The following is a 16,802-nucleotide window of genomic DNA, read 5'->3' as shown; positions in this document are numbered from 1 at the left end:
AACAAAATACAGGGCAGATACAGACAGAACAGGACATGGCAAAACAAGGAACAGAATACAACAATGAAAACTTAGGGGGAACCATATAAACGGACTGATAGAAAGACCCCTTGGGTCAGCAGCAAGGAGCAACACCAAGAACGGAACAGGATAAACTGATAGACAGAACAACTAAACCAGAAATAACCCCAGGAACAGGAAACACAGGGAGAAATAGGTGCTGAACAAGTCCACCTGCAAAACCACACCAAGGCACAGCAGACATGGGAGTTAACCCCATCAGCACCAGAGCTCAGAACAGGACACACAAGAACAGAACCTGGCATTGCCCATGGCAACCGGCATACACGGGATACAGAAATGGGCATTGCCCATGGCAACAAGGAACACTGAACAGAACTACAGTCACAGTCAAAGGGGTACACACATACACGGGCATGTTCACACCAGATACCGCAGCCAGCACACAGCCAAAAGCAACCAGCCTGCACAGAATCACCTGCAGCAAGTACGCAAAAGACGTGCAGGCAGCCTGCACTGCAACACACGGCACGGTGAACTGCACCTTGACAATATGTGGCATTCATACCCTGCAGGTGCTACACCTGACACAAACCTCCTGTTGGTAGTTGCTAGGGTGACAACCAGCACACCATTCTGTTTAACCACCTCCGGACCGCCTAACGCAGATGTGCGGTCCAGAGGTGGCAGCCCTGCGCAGAGTCACGCATATATGCGTCATCTCGCGAGGGCCGGGATTTCCTGTGAACGCGCGCACACAGGCGCGCGCGCTCACAGGAACTGAAGGTAAGCGAGTGGATCTCCAGCCTGCCAGCGGCGATCGCTCGCTGGCAGGCTGGAGATCCGAATTTTTTAACCGCTAACAGGTATATTAGACGCTGTTTTCATAACAGCGTCTAATATACCTCCTACCTGGTCCTCTGGTGGTCCCTTTTGTTAGGATCGACCACCAGAGGACACAGGTAGGTCAGTAAAGTCGCACCAAACACTACACTACACTACACCCCCCCCCCCGGTCACTTATTAACCCTTTATGAACCCCTGATCACCCATGATCACCCCATATAAACTCCCTGATCACCCCCCTGTCATTGATCACCCCCCTGTCAGGCTCCGTTCAGACGTCCGTATGATTTTTACGGATCCACGGATACATGGATCGGATCCGCAAAACACATGCGGACGTCTGAATGGAGCCTTACAGGGGGGTGATCAATGACAGGCGGGTGATCACCCATATACACTCCCTGATCACCCCCTGTCATTGATCACCCCCCTGTCATTGATCACCCCCCTGTAAGGCTCCATTCAGACATCCGTATGATTTTTACGGATCCATGGATACATGGATCGGATCCGCAAAACACATGCGGACGTCTGAATGGAGCCTTACAGGGGGGTGATCAATGACAGGCGGGTGATCACCCATATACACTCCCTGATCACCCCCTGTCATTGATCACCCCCCTGTAAGGCTCCATTCAGACGTCCGCATGATTTTTACGGATCCATGGATACATGGATCGGATCCGCAAAACACATGCGGACGTCTGAATGGAGCCTTACAGGGGGGTGATCAATGACAGGCGGGTGATCACCCATATACACTCCCTGATCACCCCCTGTCATTGATCACCCCCCTGTCATTGATCACCCCCCTGTAAGGCTCCATTCAGACGTCCGCATGATTTTTACGGATCCATGGATACATGGATCGGATCCGCAAAACACATGCGGACGTCTGAATGGAGCCTTACAGGGGGGTGATCAATGACAGGCGGGTGATCACCCATATACACTCCCTGATCACCCCCCTGTCATTGATAACCCCCCTGTAAGGCTCCATTCAGACGTCCGCATGTGTTTTGCGGATCCGATCCATGTATCCATGGATCCGTAAAAATCATACGGACGTCTGAATGGAGCCTTACAGGGGGGGTGATCAGTGACAGGGGGGTGATCACCCTGATCACCCCCTGTCATTGATAACCCCCCTGTAAGGCTCCATTCAGACGTCCGCATGTGTTTTGTGGATCCGATCCATGGATCCGTAAAAATTATACGGACGTCTGAATGGAGCCTTACAGGGGGGTGATCAATGACAGGGGGGTGATCAGGGAGTCTATATGGGTGATCACCCCCCTGTCATTGATCACCCCCCTGTCATTGATCACCCCCCTGTAAGGCTCCATTCAGACGTCCGCATGTGTTTTGCGGATCCGATCCATGGATCCGTAAAAATTATACGGACGTCTGAATGGAGCCTTACCAGGGGGGTGATCAATGACAGGGGGGTGATCCGGGAGTCTATATGGGTGATCACCCCCCTGTCATTGATCATCCCCCTGTCATTGATCACCCCGCTGTCATTGATCACCCCCCCCCCCCCCCCCTGTAAGGCTCCATTCAGACATTTTTTTGGCACAAGTTAGCGGAAATTTTTTGTTTGTTTTTGTTTTTGTTTTTTCTTACTAAGTCTCATATTCCACTAACTTGTGTCAAAAAATAAAATCTCACATGAACTCACCATACCCCTCACGGTATCCAAATGCGTAAACATTTATATTCCAGACTTCTTCTCACGCTTTAGGGCCCCTAAAAAGCCAGGGCAGTATAAATACCCCACATGTGACCCCATGTCGGAAAGAAGACACCCCAAGGTATTTCGTGAGGGGCATGGCGAGTCCATGAAAGATTGAAATTTTTGTCCTAAGTTAGCCGAAAGTGAGACTTTGTGAGAAAAAAACAAAAAAAATCAATATCCGCTAACTTATGCAAAAAATAAAAAATTCTAGGAACTCGCCAGGCCCCTCATTGAATACCTTGGGGTGTCTTCTTTCCAAAGTGGGTCACATGTGGGGTATTTATACTGCCCTGGCTTTTTAGGGGCCCGAAAGTGTGAGAAGAAGTCTGGGATCCAAATGTCTAAAAATGCCCTCCTAAAAGGAATTTGGGCCCCTTTGCGCATCTAGGCTGCAAAAAAGTGTGACACATCTGGTATCGCCGTACTCAGGAGAATTTGGGCAATGTGTTTTGGGGTGTCATTTTACATATACCCATGCTGGGTGAGAAAAATATCTTGGTCAATTGCCAACTTTGTATAAAAAATGGGAAAAGTTATCTTTTGCCAAGATATTTCTCTCACCCAGCATGGTTATATGTAAAATGACACCCCAAAACACATTCCCCAACTTCTCCTGAGTACGGCGATACCAGATGTGTGACACTTTTTTGCAGCCAAGGTGGGCAAAGGGGCACATATTCCAAAGTGCACCTTTCGGATTTCGCAGGCCATTTTTTACACATTTTGATTGCAAGGTACTTCTTACACATTTGGGCCCCTAAATTGCCAGGGCAGTATAACTACGCCACAAGTGACCTCATTTTGGAAAGAAGACACCCCAAGGTATTCCGTGAGGGGCACGGCGAGTTCCTAGAATTTTTTATTTTTTGTCACAAGTTAGCGGAAAATGATGATTTTTCTTTTTTTTTCTTTTTTCCTTACAAAGTCTCATATTCCACTAACTTGCGACAAAAAATAAAAAATTCTAGGAACTCGCCGTGCCCCTCACGGAATACCTTGGGGTGTCTTCTTTCCAAAATGGGGTCACTTGTGGCGTAGTTATACTGCCCTGGCAATTTAGGGGCCCAAATGTGTAAGAAGTACCTTGCAATCAAAATGTGTAAAAAATGGCCTGCGAAATCCGAAAGGTGCACTTTGGAATATGTGCCCCTTTACCCACCTTGGCTGCAAAAAAGTGTCACACATCTGGTATCGCCGTACTCAGGAGAAGTTGGGGAATGTGTTTTGTGGTGTCATTTTACATATACCCATGCTGGGTGAGAAAAATATCTTGGTCAAATGCCAACTTTGTATAAAAAAATTGGAAAAGTTGTCTTTTGCCAAGATATTTCTCTCACCCAGCATGGGTATATGTAAAATGACACCCCAAAACACATTCCCCAACTTCTCCTGAGTACGGCGATACCAGATGTGTGACACTTTTTTGCAGCCAAGGTGGGCAAAGGGGCACATATTCCAAAGTGCACCTTTCGGATTTCGCAGGCCATTTTTTACACATTTTGATTGCAAGGTACTTCTTACACATTTGGGCCCCTAAATTGCCAGGGCAGTATAACTACGCCACAAGTGACCCAATTTTGGAAAGAAGACACCCCAAGGTATTCCGTGAGGGGCATGGCGAGTTCCTAGAATTTTTTATTTTTTGTCGCAAGTTAGTGGAATATGAGACTTTGTAAGAAAAAAATAAAAATAAAAAATCATCATCATTTTCCGCTAACTTGTGACAAAAAATAAAAAATTCTAGGAACTCGCCGTGCCCCTCACGGAATACCTTAGGGTGTCTACTTTCCGAAATGGGGTCATTTGTGGGGTTTTTCTACTGTCTGGGCAAAAATTTCATTCAGTTACATTTCGATTAATAACAAAAAAAGTAAAAATGTCAGCAGCAATAAAATACCACCAAATGAAAGCTCTATTAGTGAGAAGAAAAGGAGGTAAAATTCATTTGGGTGGTAAGTTGCATGACCGAGCGATAAACGGTGAAAGTAGTGTAGTGCCGAAGTGTAAAAAGTGCTCTTGTCTTGAAGGGAGTTTCAGCTAGCGGGGCTGAAGTGGTTAACAGCTCACAAGAGGCAATGTCAATTTCAGGGACCATTGCCTGGGAATCTTGTGCTGATATCACAAGAGATATTAGGTGCAAAGCATTGTGCCTCTCTTTGGGAGGGATTTAGAAGGTGTCTAGATATGTCCATGTTTTGGCACCTTAGGGAAGAGAAGTTTTAGTATGATGTAACATTATGTGACAGGTCCGGCTCCTCCAGAAAAAATGTGTAAGTTAGGACAGCTGCCATAGCACGGCCTCACAGATTGTAGAGAACCATTTCAGACATCGAGGCGGTGCTGCTGAAACAAAGCATTCCTTAGGATCTAACACCTGAGATGCTTGGTTCTGTGCATGGAATCCGCTGCGTGAAAGAATGCAAAATCCCGCTCCGGACACAGAGCATTAACATGATTGATAATTCGCGTGAAAGAGCCCTTATTGTGTGAAATTACAGCGTATTTTGGAGCCAGACCTCTTCCATCAGATGTATTACCTGACAAAAGAACAGGTCCAGTTCCAAAATGACCACTGACGAAGGGAAGGAGTTCCCGAAACGCGTCTGGGCCGCACACCTGTATCAGAAGCATCTCCGCAACAGACGCATGGCCATGCAAACAATCTAACTAGCGGAAGAAGCAAGATCCCTGAGACGCTAAGTACAGAACTTCCAACTACTGCTGTACAGTCCAGGGACATACTACTTACGAAATCCCGCGAGACCTGGGAACAGCTGATCACAGATACCACGAGCTAGACGCCGGAACAGTCGCTCGCAGCCCATCCACCGCACACGTCCGGCTGGACGTCCTCGAAACCAGAGGAAGGTAGGAACACTATCAGTTCATACCTCATGCGGTGAGGCTTACCAACGGAAGGTGCATATCTATAAAATTATTGGCATCTAAGGATATCAAGTCCTACTTATGTGGTAGCGGACATTGCTGAATCCATCTGCATTATTGTTGGGCTGTTATTGGAGCAGTACATAAGAGCCAGCTAAATTCATTGACTGTTGCTATATGCGCATGGGACATTGTAACACATCGGTGTAACTCATTTGCTAAATTATCAGCCTTGAACAGAAGAGACTGTTACTATTTAACCATTCCCTAAGTGGCATCTTTATTGTATTTTAGTTTATATGGTCCATTTATATGTTATATGTCATATTGTTATATGGTGATTTAATAAATAATTTTATGCATCACTAACTGGTTCCAGGTGTTGAGTGCTCGCCATCACTTTCAATTTCTGTTACAGTTCCAAAATGTGTTGTAATTTTGCAGCATGCAGGACAGTGTGCAGCAGCTGGGAGCATTCCTTTACTTTTGTGTGATAAGATGTCCTATCAATAACCATATAAAGTGAGCGGGTATAGACTGTGCCCATGCCTACATTGGCATCAACTCTAGCATGTCATTTCAAGTTTGATTCATTGGCCATTCTGTCCATCACAGAACAAATCTCATGTCATTTGATTTGCTAATCGGTGTGCCTATCTTGCCTTTAATCTCAGTATGTTGTTTCCTGCTTGGAGGTATTTATTGCAGAAGTTTTTATACTGTTTTATGTGCTTGAGAAAAGAACTGTACGCTACTGGAACGAGTTGCACTGTTATCTATTTATTTATCTCCTCATGCACATGGCTTTAATTGTTTTATGGTGTTTTTTTTTTCGCTAACACAGAAGAGCTAATTTTTATCTGCATTTTTACCCTCATTATCTCTGCATTTGTTGGTGGGATTCGACTGAATTCCAAGGAGTGGAGCGGCAGCTGTCCCCGGTTTGAAGCTACATGTGTTGTCTGGAGTTGTGCCCAGGGATGCAAAACCCTTTCTGGTAAGCCTTTATGCTTGTGGTGTGGATACCATAATTTTGTTGGGTTTCACACAGGGGAGTACCCTTGTATCCTTTTATAGGAAACATGGTGCATCGCGGTGGCTCGGTGGTTAGCACTAGTGCCTTGCCGCACTGAGGTCCAAGGTTCGAATCCGACCAAGGGCATGGAGTTTGTCTGTTCTCTCTGCATTTGCAAGGGTTTCCTCCGGTCACTCCTACACTCCAAAAGACATACTGATAGTGAACTTAGATTGTGAGCTCCATTGGGGAAAGTGAGATGCTAATGTCTGTAAAGTGGTAGAATAGATGGGGACTGGGTATTGTGCCATCAAAACTCCATCCTAGAGAAAAAGTAGTGCCAAACATGTGAATTAGAGACTGTTGTTTCCAGATGGTAATGGTTCCTATGTAGATTTTGCACATAACTGGGCCACCATGTATGGTCTGGGAATCCCTTCCCAACAGATGCAGTGCATGGGCGACTTTCCAAATCCCATTAGAGGGCATTTGGTCCTCTTGACATGGAGAAATTAAGGACTGAAATATTATTGCTATTGTGAGAACAGTTACTGATCAGTGAATGCTTGTCCAAGAGAGGAAAGACCCATAAGTAAACCTGCTTTGTTTATAACCCCCACGTTATTTCCAGTGGGATAACACCGATCCCACAAGCAGCTTGTCCATGACATCACTGTATAGACTTGCTAGCATAAGCAAGCACACATGCAGTGAAGATGCCAAGATCTTGGCTACAGGAGTTGAACTGACCTGGAGAGTACATTACAAAGTTTCAGAACTCAGCAGCAATTGGCCTTATTGTTTAGTGCACAACAAACCCTTTTAAATAATAGATTCCCTTGAGCATGTGGAAAACATAAAAATTTATAGCAAATTCACTCATATTAACTAGGTCAGTCAGCACATGAAATATGTCCATGATGTGTTCATTTCCACCAACCATGCAGGTAGATGATAAGAATTATGATATGACATGGAGGAACAGTTGGTGGTGTGCACACCATATGTGGAACCCAAGGCTTTTTTCTGTGCAACGCTCCAAAGTCTATATTTCATGGCTTCATTTTTATAGAGCTCACGCCATGACCATAATGTTGACATATTTCATATATAAGGCCTCCATCACGTAACGACAGCGTTGATTGAATACATCCATGCAAAATACAATTCTAAAACGCAGCAGGGACACTGTTCTGGCCCCAAAAAATAAGACTTAGGGAGAGAAACTAGGGTGGCAGAAAGCCTGGATTCAGTAAAATCTAAATAACACAGCATGGCAAATTAAAACAGCTCAGTGAGGTAATGAAAACTATTATTGCTTGTTGTGTATCACTAATGGGAATCTGTAATAAAAGCATTTTTATTACATAATGTGTCACTGAATCTATGAAAATGGCATATAGTTCAATGATATACTATATAAAAGTGTCAGCTCTATTCGTTTTAACCATCCTATACATTTTGAATGTTTCACTTATGGATTTCGTTTAAAGAAAAAGAAACTGAAACTGTGACCTTGGAAAAATGTAGCGGCTTTCTTTTTTCCTATGGAGCCTTAAAGGGTTTGTCTCATCTTAGACATTGTTGACATATCGTTAGGATATGCCACAAATGTAAGATAGGTGCGGGTCCCGTCTTGGACCAGCACCTATCTCCAGAACGAGCCCCCAAATGTGAAGGACAGAGCACCACATATGTGAGGCATGCTCTCCATTCACTTTTATTTTCGTAAATCCCATAGAACCGAAATAGAGAGCACACAGCGCAAGCGCTGGGACCGCCAGAGATAGCCAAACCAGTGCTCGGCTATTTTTGGCAGTACCTTAGAGATGAATGGAGGCTGCTCTCCACTTCCTTTGTGGGTCCTATTCTATAAATAAATGTGGCTCCTGTTCTAGAGATAAATGTGGGTCCCAGAGGTGGGACACGTACCTATCTGACATTGTTGGAGTATCCTAATGATATTCCACCAATAAATGTCTAGTAGGTGCGGGTTTCACCTCTTGGGCTTTAGGAATGAAGAGGTGATCACGGACGCACGGCTCTCTCAATTCACTTTTATAGGAGTGAAAGTGCTCTCAAATATTTAAAGAACTCCCACAAAAGTGAATGGAGATGACATGCATCATCATCACCTCTTCATTCCTGGTGGCCCAAAAGGTGGGACCCGCACCTACTGGAGATTTATGGTATATTCTGCAGCTATAACTTAGATGTCAAGATGGGAATATTTAATCTTGACAACCTCTTCTGTAAATGGAAGCCAATGTGGATTGGCTATTACTGGAGCCCCCTTCCAGAGGCGATGATGCAGGCACCTGTAGGAAAAATGTTGTAAATGAATAAGCAGCTATGCTTTAACTGAGTCCTCAAGACAGGGTTGTGGCTATAGGAGTGCAGAGGAAGCAATCATGATGTTCACCTATGAACACCAAACTAGACTCTGAAGTATCTACATAATGTGCACATATATCATCAAATATACTGAGAAATAAAAATTGACACTAGTCTCACCCGTGTAGCTCATATAGTTGTTATAAGGAGTTCCAGTGTAAGACATTGGTCCGCAGGTGTCATTTGTTGGGTCAGGATCTCGGCAAAAGTTGTTTTTTGGTGTTGGCGCTGTGTCCGCACATAGGTCTCCGGTAACCATGGAAGGTTCAGTTTCACTGCAAGGGTCATCACAAGATTCACGTTCACTGACTCCTTTAAACACATGGTACAGGCCCAGGGCATGACCCACCTCGTGAATCATTGTGTTGCTATGGCCTGGCATTCCGTAATAAAATGGGTTCAAGACTATCCCCCCTGCAAAAAGAAATTATATAAATTATTACATAAACATTGCATATTTGCAAGTTCCTGAGATATGGATTTTAGCTACAAAACAATGTTCTAGAGTTTGAAGTCCATGAATCTCCACCACAGTCTCTCCATCAAAATGGTGGTCTATCGAGAGACTCTGCATTATTCCAGGTTTGGAGCCTTCTTCTGCCCTTTTGCTGTTCATAGGCTTACTGGAATAATGCTGTTAATGCTCAGTGTGATATGTCCTCTGTCTCTGAATGGCAAGCTGCTGAATTTTCAGATATTTCATGAAAGTAAAGTCCAAATGGCAAATTTTGGAATGGAGAAAGTTCAAGTAGAAATGTACTTGCTTCTGTGCATTTTTTTTTATTAGCTCCACATGGTTACAAGATCTGTTTGTCCCACGCTGCTTTATCCAAGGCAGCCAATACCATAAAGAGTTCCTGTACATGGAATCAATATGTATCCAATTTCCCTTCAATTCTGACCAAAAACATAGGTGGTCACAGGGTCAGACTGGGAATCTTTAGGCACAACACATAAAATGTGGCCACACCTCCATCTATAAAGAACATGTGCACCTCCATTTAACTGCATTATAACCTTTGTTGTTATCATTTTACACACAGGTCATATCATCAATAAGGTATAATAAGTTATATGTGAATGAATCCATTTGCTACAAATGCGATTGTCTTCTGCTAGACTTTTTGCTTTTAGCATTGCTGTATCACTTCCTAGTTTCAACGAAGGATCCTTTGTTACTCTAGTGGGCAAGTCTCATGTCACACATTGGTGACATATCGCTTGGATATGCCATCAATGTTACATAGGAGCGGGTCCCGCCTCTTGGACCAGCTCCTAACTCCAGAACAAGGAGAGCATATCAAGCATGTGCAGCATGCTCTCCATTCATCACTATAGGATGTTTCAGAGTTTCGAAATAGCATGCTCAGCTATTTTTGAAAGTCCCATAGCGGTGAATGGAGAGAGCTGTGCACAAGCGCAGGCACCTCTCCATTCACAGTTGTGGGATGGCTGGGTCTTTGCTGTTTTTAGTACTCCCAAAGCAGTGAACGGCGGGTGCGTGCTTTGCAACTCTACGTTTGCTTTGAGGGCCCCATTCTGAAGACAGAACTAGGTCCCAGAGGTGGGACTCGCACATATTCGACATTCATGGTCTATCTTAGCGATATGATATCAATTTCAGAAATGAGACAACTCCTTTGAGTAGTCCGTGTAAACGATGAACCTCTAAAACTGCCCTCTAAACGTGTAAAAATTCCATCAACAAATCAACCGTATTGGGGTTTTTTACGCTCAAAAACTTTTTGAAAGGATTCACATTATAAAAGAAAATCCTAAAGATGACAAACAAATGAAAAGATACTTTTAGTAGAAAAAGTAGAGCAGAAGACGAACAAAGCTCCATGAGAAAATCTGTATGCAACTTCTTCCCTTGACAGTACAGTCACAAATTGCAGAGCAAGCTAGAACTGACCAGTATTCTAATAAATATAGATAGGGACACTACATATGACATTGAAGCTTCATGCGCTTTAAACTTGAAGCATCCTGATGGTCATTTAGTGCAATACAAAGCGACTTTTAACCACAATGAAATGCTTAATGTCTCGAGCATCCATCCCTCTTGATGTAATTAAATTGGCTCTACATTGTCCACTGATCTGGTCATATTCCAGTAACTTCCCTTCCAGCTGTAATTACAGAAGACTCTGTGTTTTTTACTTTTTCTTTTTCTTTTTTTTTAGAAGTGTGAAATTAAATAGCGTGTCTATAATTTAAATAGGGACATTTCCAAAAGAAGACTGAATAATACAAAGAAATAAATCAGCAGGCACTTAGAAAACCATTACTTATTATAGGATGAAATTTACCCATTACTTAAAGAAACAGCGTTTTGTTTTGGCTGTTATCTTTCCTGCCAAGAAGTTTCTGTTACTTTTTATTTAAAATAAGAGGGAACAAAGTTGCATAAAGCGATTGCTATGTAATTAATATGTCTGGCACTTAAAAGAAGGAGCCCAACGAAATTAACATCTGATGAAAGGCTTGGTAATGCACACCAGACTAGCAAACTGATATATACACTGACGTGAAGCCAGCAAAACCATGATTTAAAGCAAACAAATATATATAACTGGTAACGAAGACAATGGAGGCTCTATTTGTGTGAACAAAAATAGCCTTTAAACACTATGATTAAATTGTCATTTCATTTAATATTACAAACCATATGGCATGAGCTCAACCATAAGAATGCACAATATGGAAAAGGTCCAGGCGGTTTCTTACATTTGGGGCATTGTTTTTACAGAAATGCATATTTTTATGGCCAAAAATAATTTGGCTTCATTAAAATTTTTGAGCCATTTGTCTTCTGCAGCCAACACTGTATTCACATACATTACAGGCTTCTCAGTACTGTTCAGTGTGTAACCTTGTGAAACAAGCCTTCTGATGGCTCAAACTATAGTCCCTCTCTCTCTGCTCTTCTGAGAGAGCAGCTACAAATTGAGCCAGCGGAGTGCTCAACAGACAGATTTCACACAGGATTAAGCAGCCTGCAATGTAGGAGACTATGCACAGGTTGCAGGAAAACAAATGGAACAACATTTTTGATAAAAATAAACTTTTTTTATTTTTTTCCAGGCACAAATATGTGCATTTTATGTAATTATCTACCTTTTACATACTAAAGACCTATTCTTCAGAAAGGTCATCAGTGTGAGATCAGTGGGGGATCCGATACCTTGCAGCCCCACTGCTAAGTTGCTTGTGGCAGCTGGCGGCATTGGAAACAAAACTATGGACAGAGCTGGAGGCAGAAGACTCTATCCAGAAGACTCCATCCAATAGCACTGGTAACAAAAAAGTAGACAGTTAAAAAAAAAAAAAGAAAAGAAAAAAAAAGAAAAAGTGGACAGAACCAGAAAAGGGGTTGAACTGGAGTATGCTCACATGCCCACTACACAGTGGATGGAGTCTTCTGCTTCTAGCTTCATCCACAGTTGTGTTTCCACTGATGCCAGCTTGCCAAACAAAGCTCATCAGTGGAGGAGCCGGTGTCAGATCCCCAATGATCTAATATTCATGATCTATCCAGAGGATAGGTCATCAATATCTAAAAGGTGCATAACCGCTTTAAGTAAAATAAATGCCCTAAATGTGTCAGTAGCAAAGAAAAATATACCAAACCCTAATACCCCGAGAACTTAAAAGGCACCAGTAAAATTGACCTGAAGCATCTTCAAATGATCAAGTGCAAATGTCTAGTTCAGGGATGGCCAACCTGAGTCCCTCCAGCTGTTACAAAACTACAATTCCCATCATGCCCGGACAGTCTACAGCTATCAGCGTACAGCAGGGCATGGTGGGAGTTGTAGTTTTACAACAGCTGGAGAGCCTCAGGTTGGCCATGCCTGGTCTAGTTGCTTTATTGTAGTGATGCCCCTCTAACTGAATTACCGACAGCTTTTTAGTTCTACAGTAAGTTACATGGAGTTGCCAGCCTTGTCTCATCACAGACCATTGACTGATGGTAATTTTTGATTAGCTCTATTACAAGTGGGATGGCCAAGCAAAGGATCCTCCAGAGAACTTAAGCTCCAACACAATAATAAATCCTAAAGTTCCAGCACAAGAAAAATCCATTTGAAGCCAATGACTTGCAGGATCTAGTTCATATCGGTTGACTCAGAAATAAAGTAGGTGATGTTATTCATGGTATGCTCTTTGTGTGCAATGAAAACCGCAAATTGTACAATGCAACTAAAAGTAAACTTGCAAAGATCACTCTCAACCGCTTGTAGATATTACGAGCATTACTTGCCTTGAACACCAAGGGCATCTTTGTCCCATGGCCAAGTTGCAACTCCAGCTAACTCCTCCCCTGCAGAACCAGCAAAGAAAATATTCAGGAACAAAGTGCTGTTCAACTGCAAGGCATCTCTCAGTTCCTTTACACTCATATATGCCCTATTAGGATGCAAAAGAGAAGATGAAGCAAACGATCATTAAACAAAACTTGTCTCTACAGAACAGTTTTATTTAGTCTGCAATTAAGAAACTTGTTTATTAGTATCACAAGATCTAGTGGCAATCTCTCAAATAAAATCAAGTCATTGCGATAACAACGTTAGCCAGCAGAACAGTCAATATAGTGTCATTTTTCAATAATAAATATGCTAAAAAGAAAGCATTAGAGCAAAAGGAATGCCGTGATGTGATGCGAAAAGCAATGCAATTAGGACATATACAGCCATCCAGGGAACGGAAGGCTGAGTGCTGGAATGAAGGTCTGTTCACTATTGAGTAACCATTACAGAAAGCGTTATTTAATCAAAATGCTCATTTACATCCCATGATCCAAATTGTAGAACCCCCTAGAGGGGCTGAAGAATTGTACCCTTAAAAAATTGAAATTAAGCATTTTTCTGGATCAATGCTTTGGTTTAATGAGAAGTCCATCTCTGGAACTACTGTACAGAATATATTATTACAGAACAGCATTAACAGAAACTGTAATATAATGTTGATGGAATTCCTCACGTCAGTGAAACTGCATGTTCAAAAAAAACTGAAGACCTCCTTATGCAGTACAGACCGCTTTAAAGGGAATCTGTCACCATGATTGTGGACCATTATCCGCAGTAGTACATGTGTAGTACTGCAGATAAAGAGTCCAGATTACTATTTTTTTTTTTTCTACTGTCCCCGTTCCCTCACCGTCAGCGCGCAGAGCTGCACTGAAATACATTGTCAGGACTGCTGTGCATGCGCACATGAGTCCTCTCCATTATAGTTAGCACAGCAGTCCGGACTGTGTATTTCACTGCAGCTTTAAGTTCTGACAGCAACAGGAAAATAAAAATAGTGATCTGGACTCTTTATCTGTACTCTGTACTACTCATGTATTACTACAGGGAGTGCAGAATTATTAGGCAAGTTGTATTTTTGAGGATTAATTTTATTATTGGACAACAACCATGTTCTCAATGAACCCAAAAAACTCATTAATATCAAAGCTGAATATTTCTGGAAGTAGTTTTTAGTTTGTTTTTAGTTTAGCTATTTTAGGGGGATATCTGTGTGTGCAGGTGACTATTACTGTGCATAATTATTAGGCAACTTAACAAAAAACAAATATATACCCATTTCAATTATTTATTTTTACCAGTGAAACCAATATAACATCTCAACATTCACAAATATACATTTCTGACATTCAAAAACAAAACAAAAACAAATCAGTGACCAATATAGCCACCTTTCTTTGCAAGGACACTCAAAAGCCTGCCATCCATGGATTCTGTCAGTGTTTTGATCTGTTCACCATCAACATTGCGTGCAGCAGCAACCACAGCCTCCCAGACACTGTTCAGAGAGGTGTACTGTTTTCCCTCCTTGTAAATCTCACATTTGATGATGGACCACAGGTTCTAAATGGGGTTCAGATCAGGTGAACAAGGAGGCCATGTCATTAGTTTTTCTTCTTTTATACCCTTTCTTGCCAGCCACGCTGTGGAGTACTTGGACGCGTGTGATGGAGCATTGTCCTGCATGAAAATCATGTTTTTCTTGAAGGATGCAGACTTCTTCCTGTACCACTGCTTGAAGAAGGTGTCTTCCAGAAACTGGCAGTAGGACTGGGAGTTGAGCTTGACTCCATCCTCAACCCGAAAAGGCCCCACAAGCTCATCTTTGATGATACCAGCCCAAACCAGTACTCCACCTCCACCTTGCTGGCGTCTGAGTCGGACTGGAGCTCTCTGCCCTTTACCAATCCAGCCACGGGCCCATCCATCTGGCCCATCAAGACTCACTCTCATTTCATCAGTCCATAAAACCTTAGAAAAATCAGTCTTGAGATATTTCTTGGCCCAGTCTTGACGTTTCAGCTTGTGTGTCTTGTTCAGTGGTGGTCGTCTTTCAGCCTTTCTTACCTTGGCCATGTCTCTGAGTATTGCACACCTTGTGCTTTTGGGCACTCCAGTGATGTTGCAGCTCTGAAATATGGCCAAACTGGTGGCAAGTGACATCTTGGCAGCTGCACGCTTGACTTTTCTCAGTTCATGGGCAGTTATTTTGCGCCTTGGTTTTTCCACACGCTTCTTGCGACCCTGTTGACTATTTTGAATGAAACGCTTGATTGTTCGATGATCACGCTTCAGAAGCTTTGCAATTTTAAGAGTGCTGCATCCCTCTGCAAGATATCTCACTATTTTTGACTTTTCTGAGCCTGTCAAGTCCTTCTTTTGACCCATTTTGCCAAAGGAAAGGAAGTTGCCTAATAATTATGCACACCTGATATAGGGTGTTGATGTCATTAGACCACACCCCTTCTCATTACAGAGATGCACATCACCTAATATGCTTAATTGGTAGTAGGCTTTCGAGCCTATACAGCTTGGAGTAAGACAACATGCATAAAGAGGATGATGTGGTCAAAATACTCATTTGCCTAATAATTCTGCACTCCCTGTACAGATTCCATTTAATGGACATGGGCAGTTTTATGGCAGCCATTGAGGCACAGCTTTGAGATAGAACTGTAAAAAAGGGGTTTAGAAATCAGCTACTAGTAAACTTAAAGTGAACCTATCATGCTATTTTTGCTGCCCAATCGGAGAGCAGCATATTACAGAGGGGGGAGCGGGTGAGCTTTATGATATATAGGTAGATATAATCTTGACAGGACTTCTAGGAAAGACTGTGAGATTACCCCACTCACAAAGGATAATTGACATCCTTTGTGCACAAACACATTGATAGAGGGAGAGCTGTCAATCATCTTGTTGGAGGTGGGGTTGTCAGGACTCTAGCTGTCTCTCATAAGAGTCCTGTCAGGATTAGGGTTCATTCACATGACTGTAAGTGTTTTGCGGACCGCACATGGCCGGCACTATATAGAGAATGCCTATTCTTGTCAGCGGTTGCAGACAAGAATAGGACATGCTCCATATTTTCTGCGGGGCCGTGGAATGGAACAATGGATATGGACAGCCCACGGTGTGCTATCCGCATCTTTTGAAGCTTATTGAAATGAATGGGCTTGCAACTATTCCGCAAAACTGCAGAACGGATGCGGACCTATTTATACGGTCGTCTGAATGCACCCTTAAAGGAGTTGTCCGAGTTATGAATTTTTTTTTTATAGCACTGAAAATCTGATGGGCAGCAATATATAACTAAGCTAAGCAAGTTTTATGCAAAAAAAAATATATATATATTTCCTCATTTCCCTGGTTCTTTTGTGGCCCTTTGTTTACATGCAATAAGAACAATCTCTGCCCCTCCCTCCCCCTGCTCTGCTAAGGGAGTGGATACAAGAGCTGCCCTGAGTGACATGTCTGCCTGCTGGAAGACTCTGCAGCATGTTGTATGTGTAGGACTACAAGTCCCAGCTGTATAATGACACTGCTAAAGGAGTGAATACAAGAGCTGTCCTGAGTGACCTGTCTGCCT

General features: G+C 42.8%; 1 protein-coding gene across 1 annotated transcript in view; it reads right to left on the bottom strand.

Moving 5' to 3' along the window:
* Positions 1 to 16,802, bottom strand: part of PAPPA2 (pappalysin 2) — a 209,485-nt gene that overhangs the window by 120,171 nt on the left and 72,512 nt on the right. The window contains exons 4-5 of the mRNA XM_044301283.1: positions 13,168 to 13,313; positions 9,021 to 9,314 (exon numbers count right to left, since the gene is read on the bottom strand). Coding sequence (XP_044157218.1) covers positions 9,021 to 9,314; positions 13,168 to 13,313 — 440 coding nt within the window. The remainder of the gene's footprint in view (positions 1 to 9,020; positions 9,315 to 13,167; positions 13,314 to 16,802) is intronic.

Source organism: Bufo gargarizans, chromosome 7 (assembly GCF_014858855.1).
Source record: "Bufo gargarizans isolate SCDJY-AF-19 chromosome 7, ASM1485885v1, whole genome shotgun sequence".
NCBI classification, from domain to species: Eukaryota; Metazoa; Chordata; class Amphibia; order Anura; family Bufonidae; genus Bufo; species Bufo gargarizans.
Note: the sequence above shows the minus strand (reverse complement) of the source record. Positions and strands in the feature narration are given on the sequence as shown.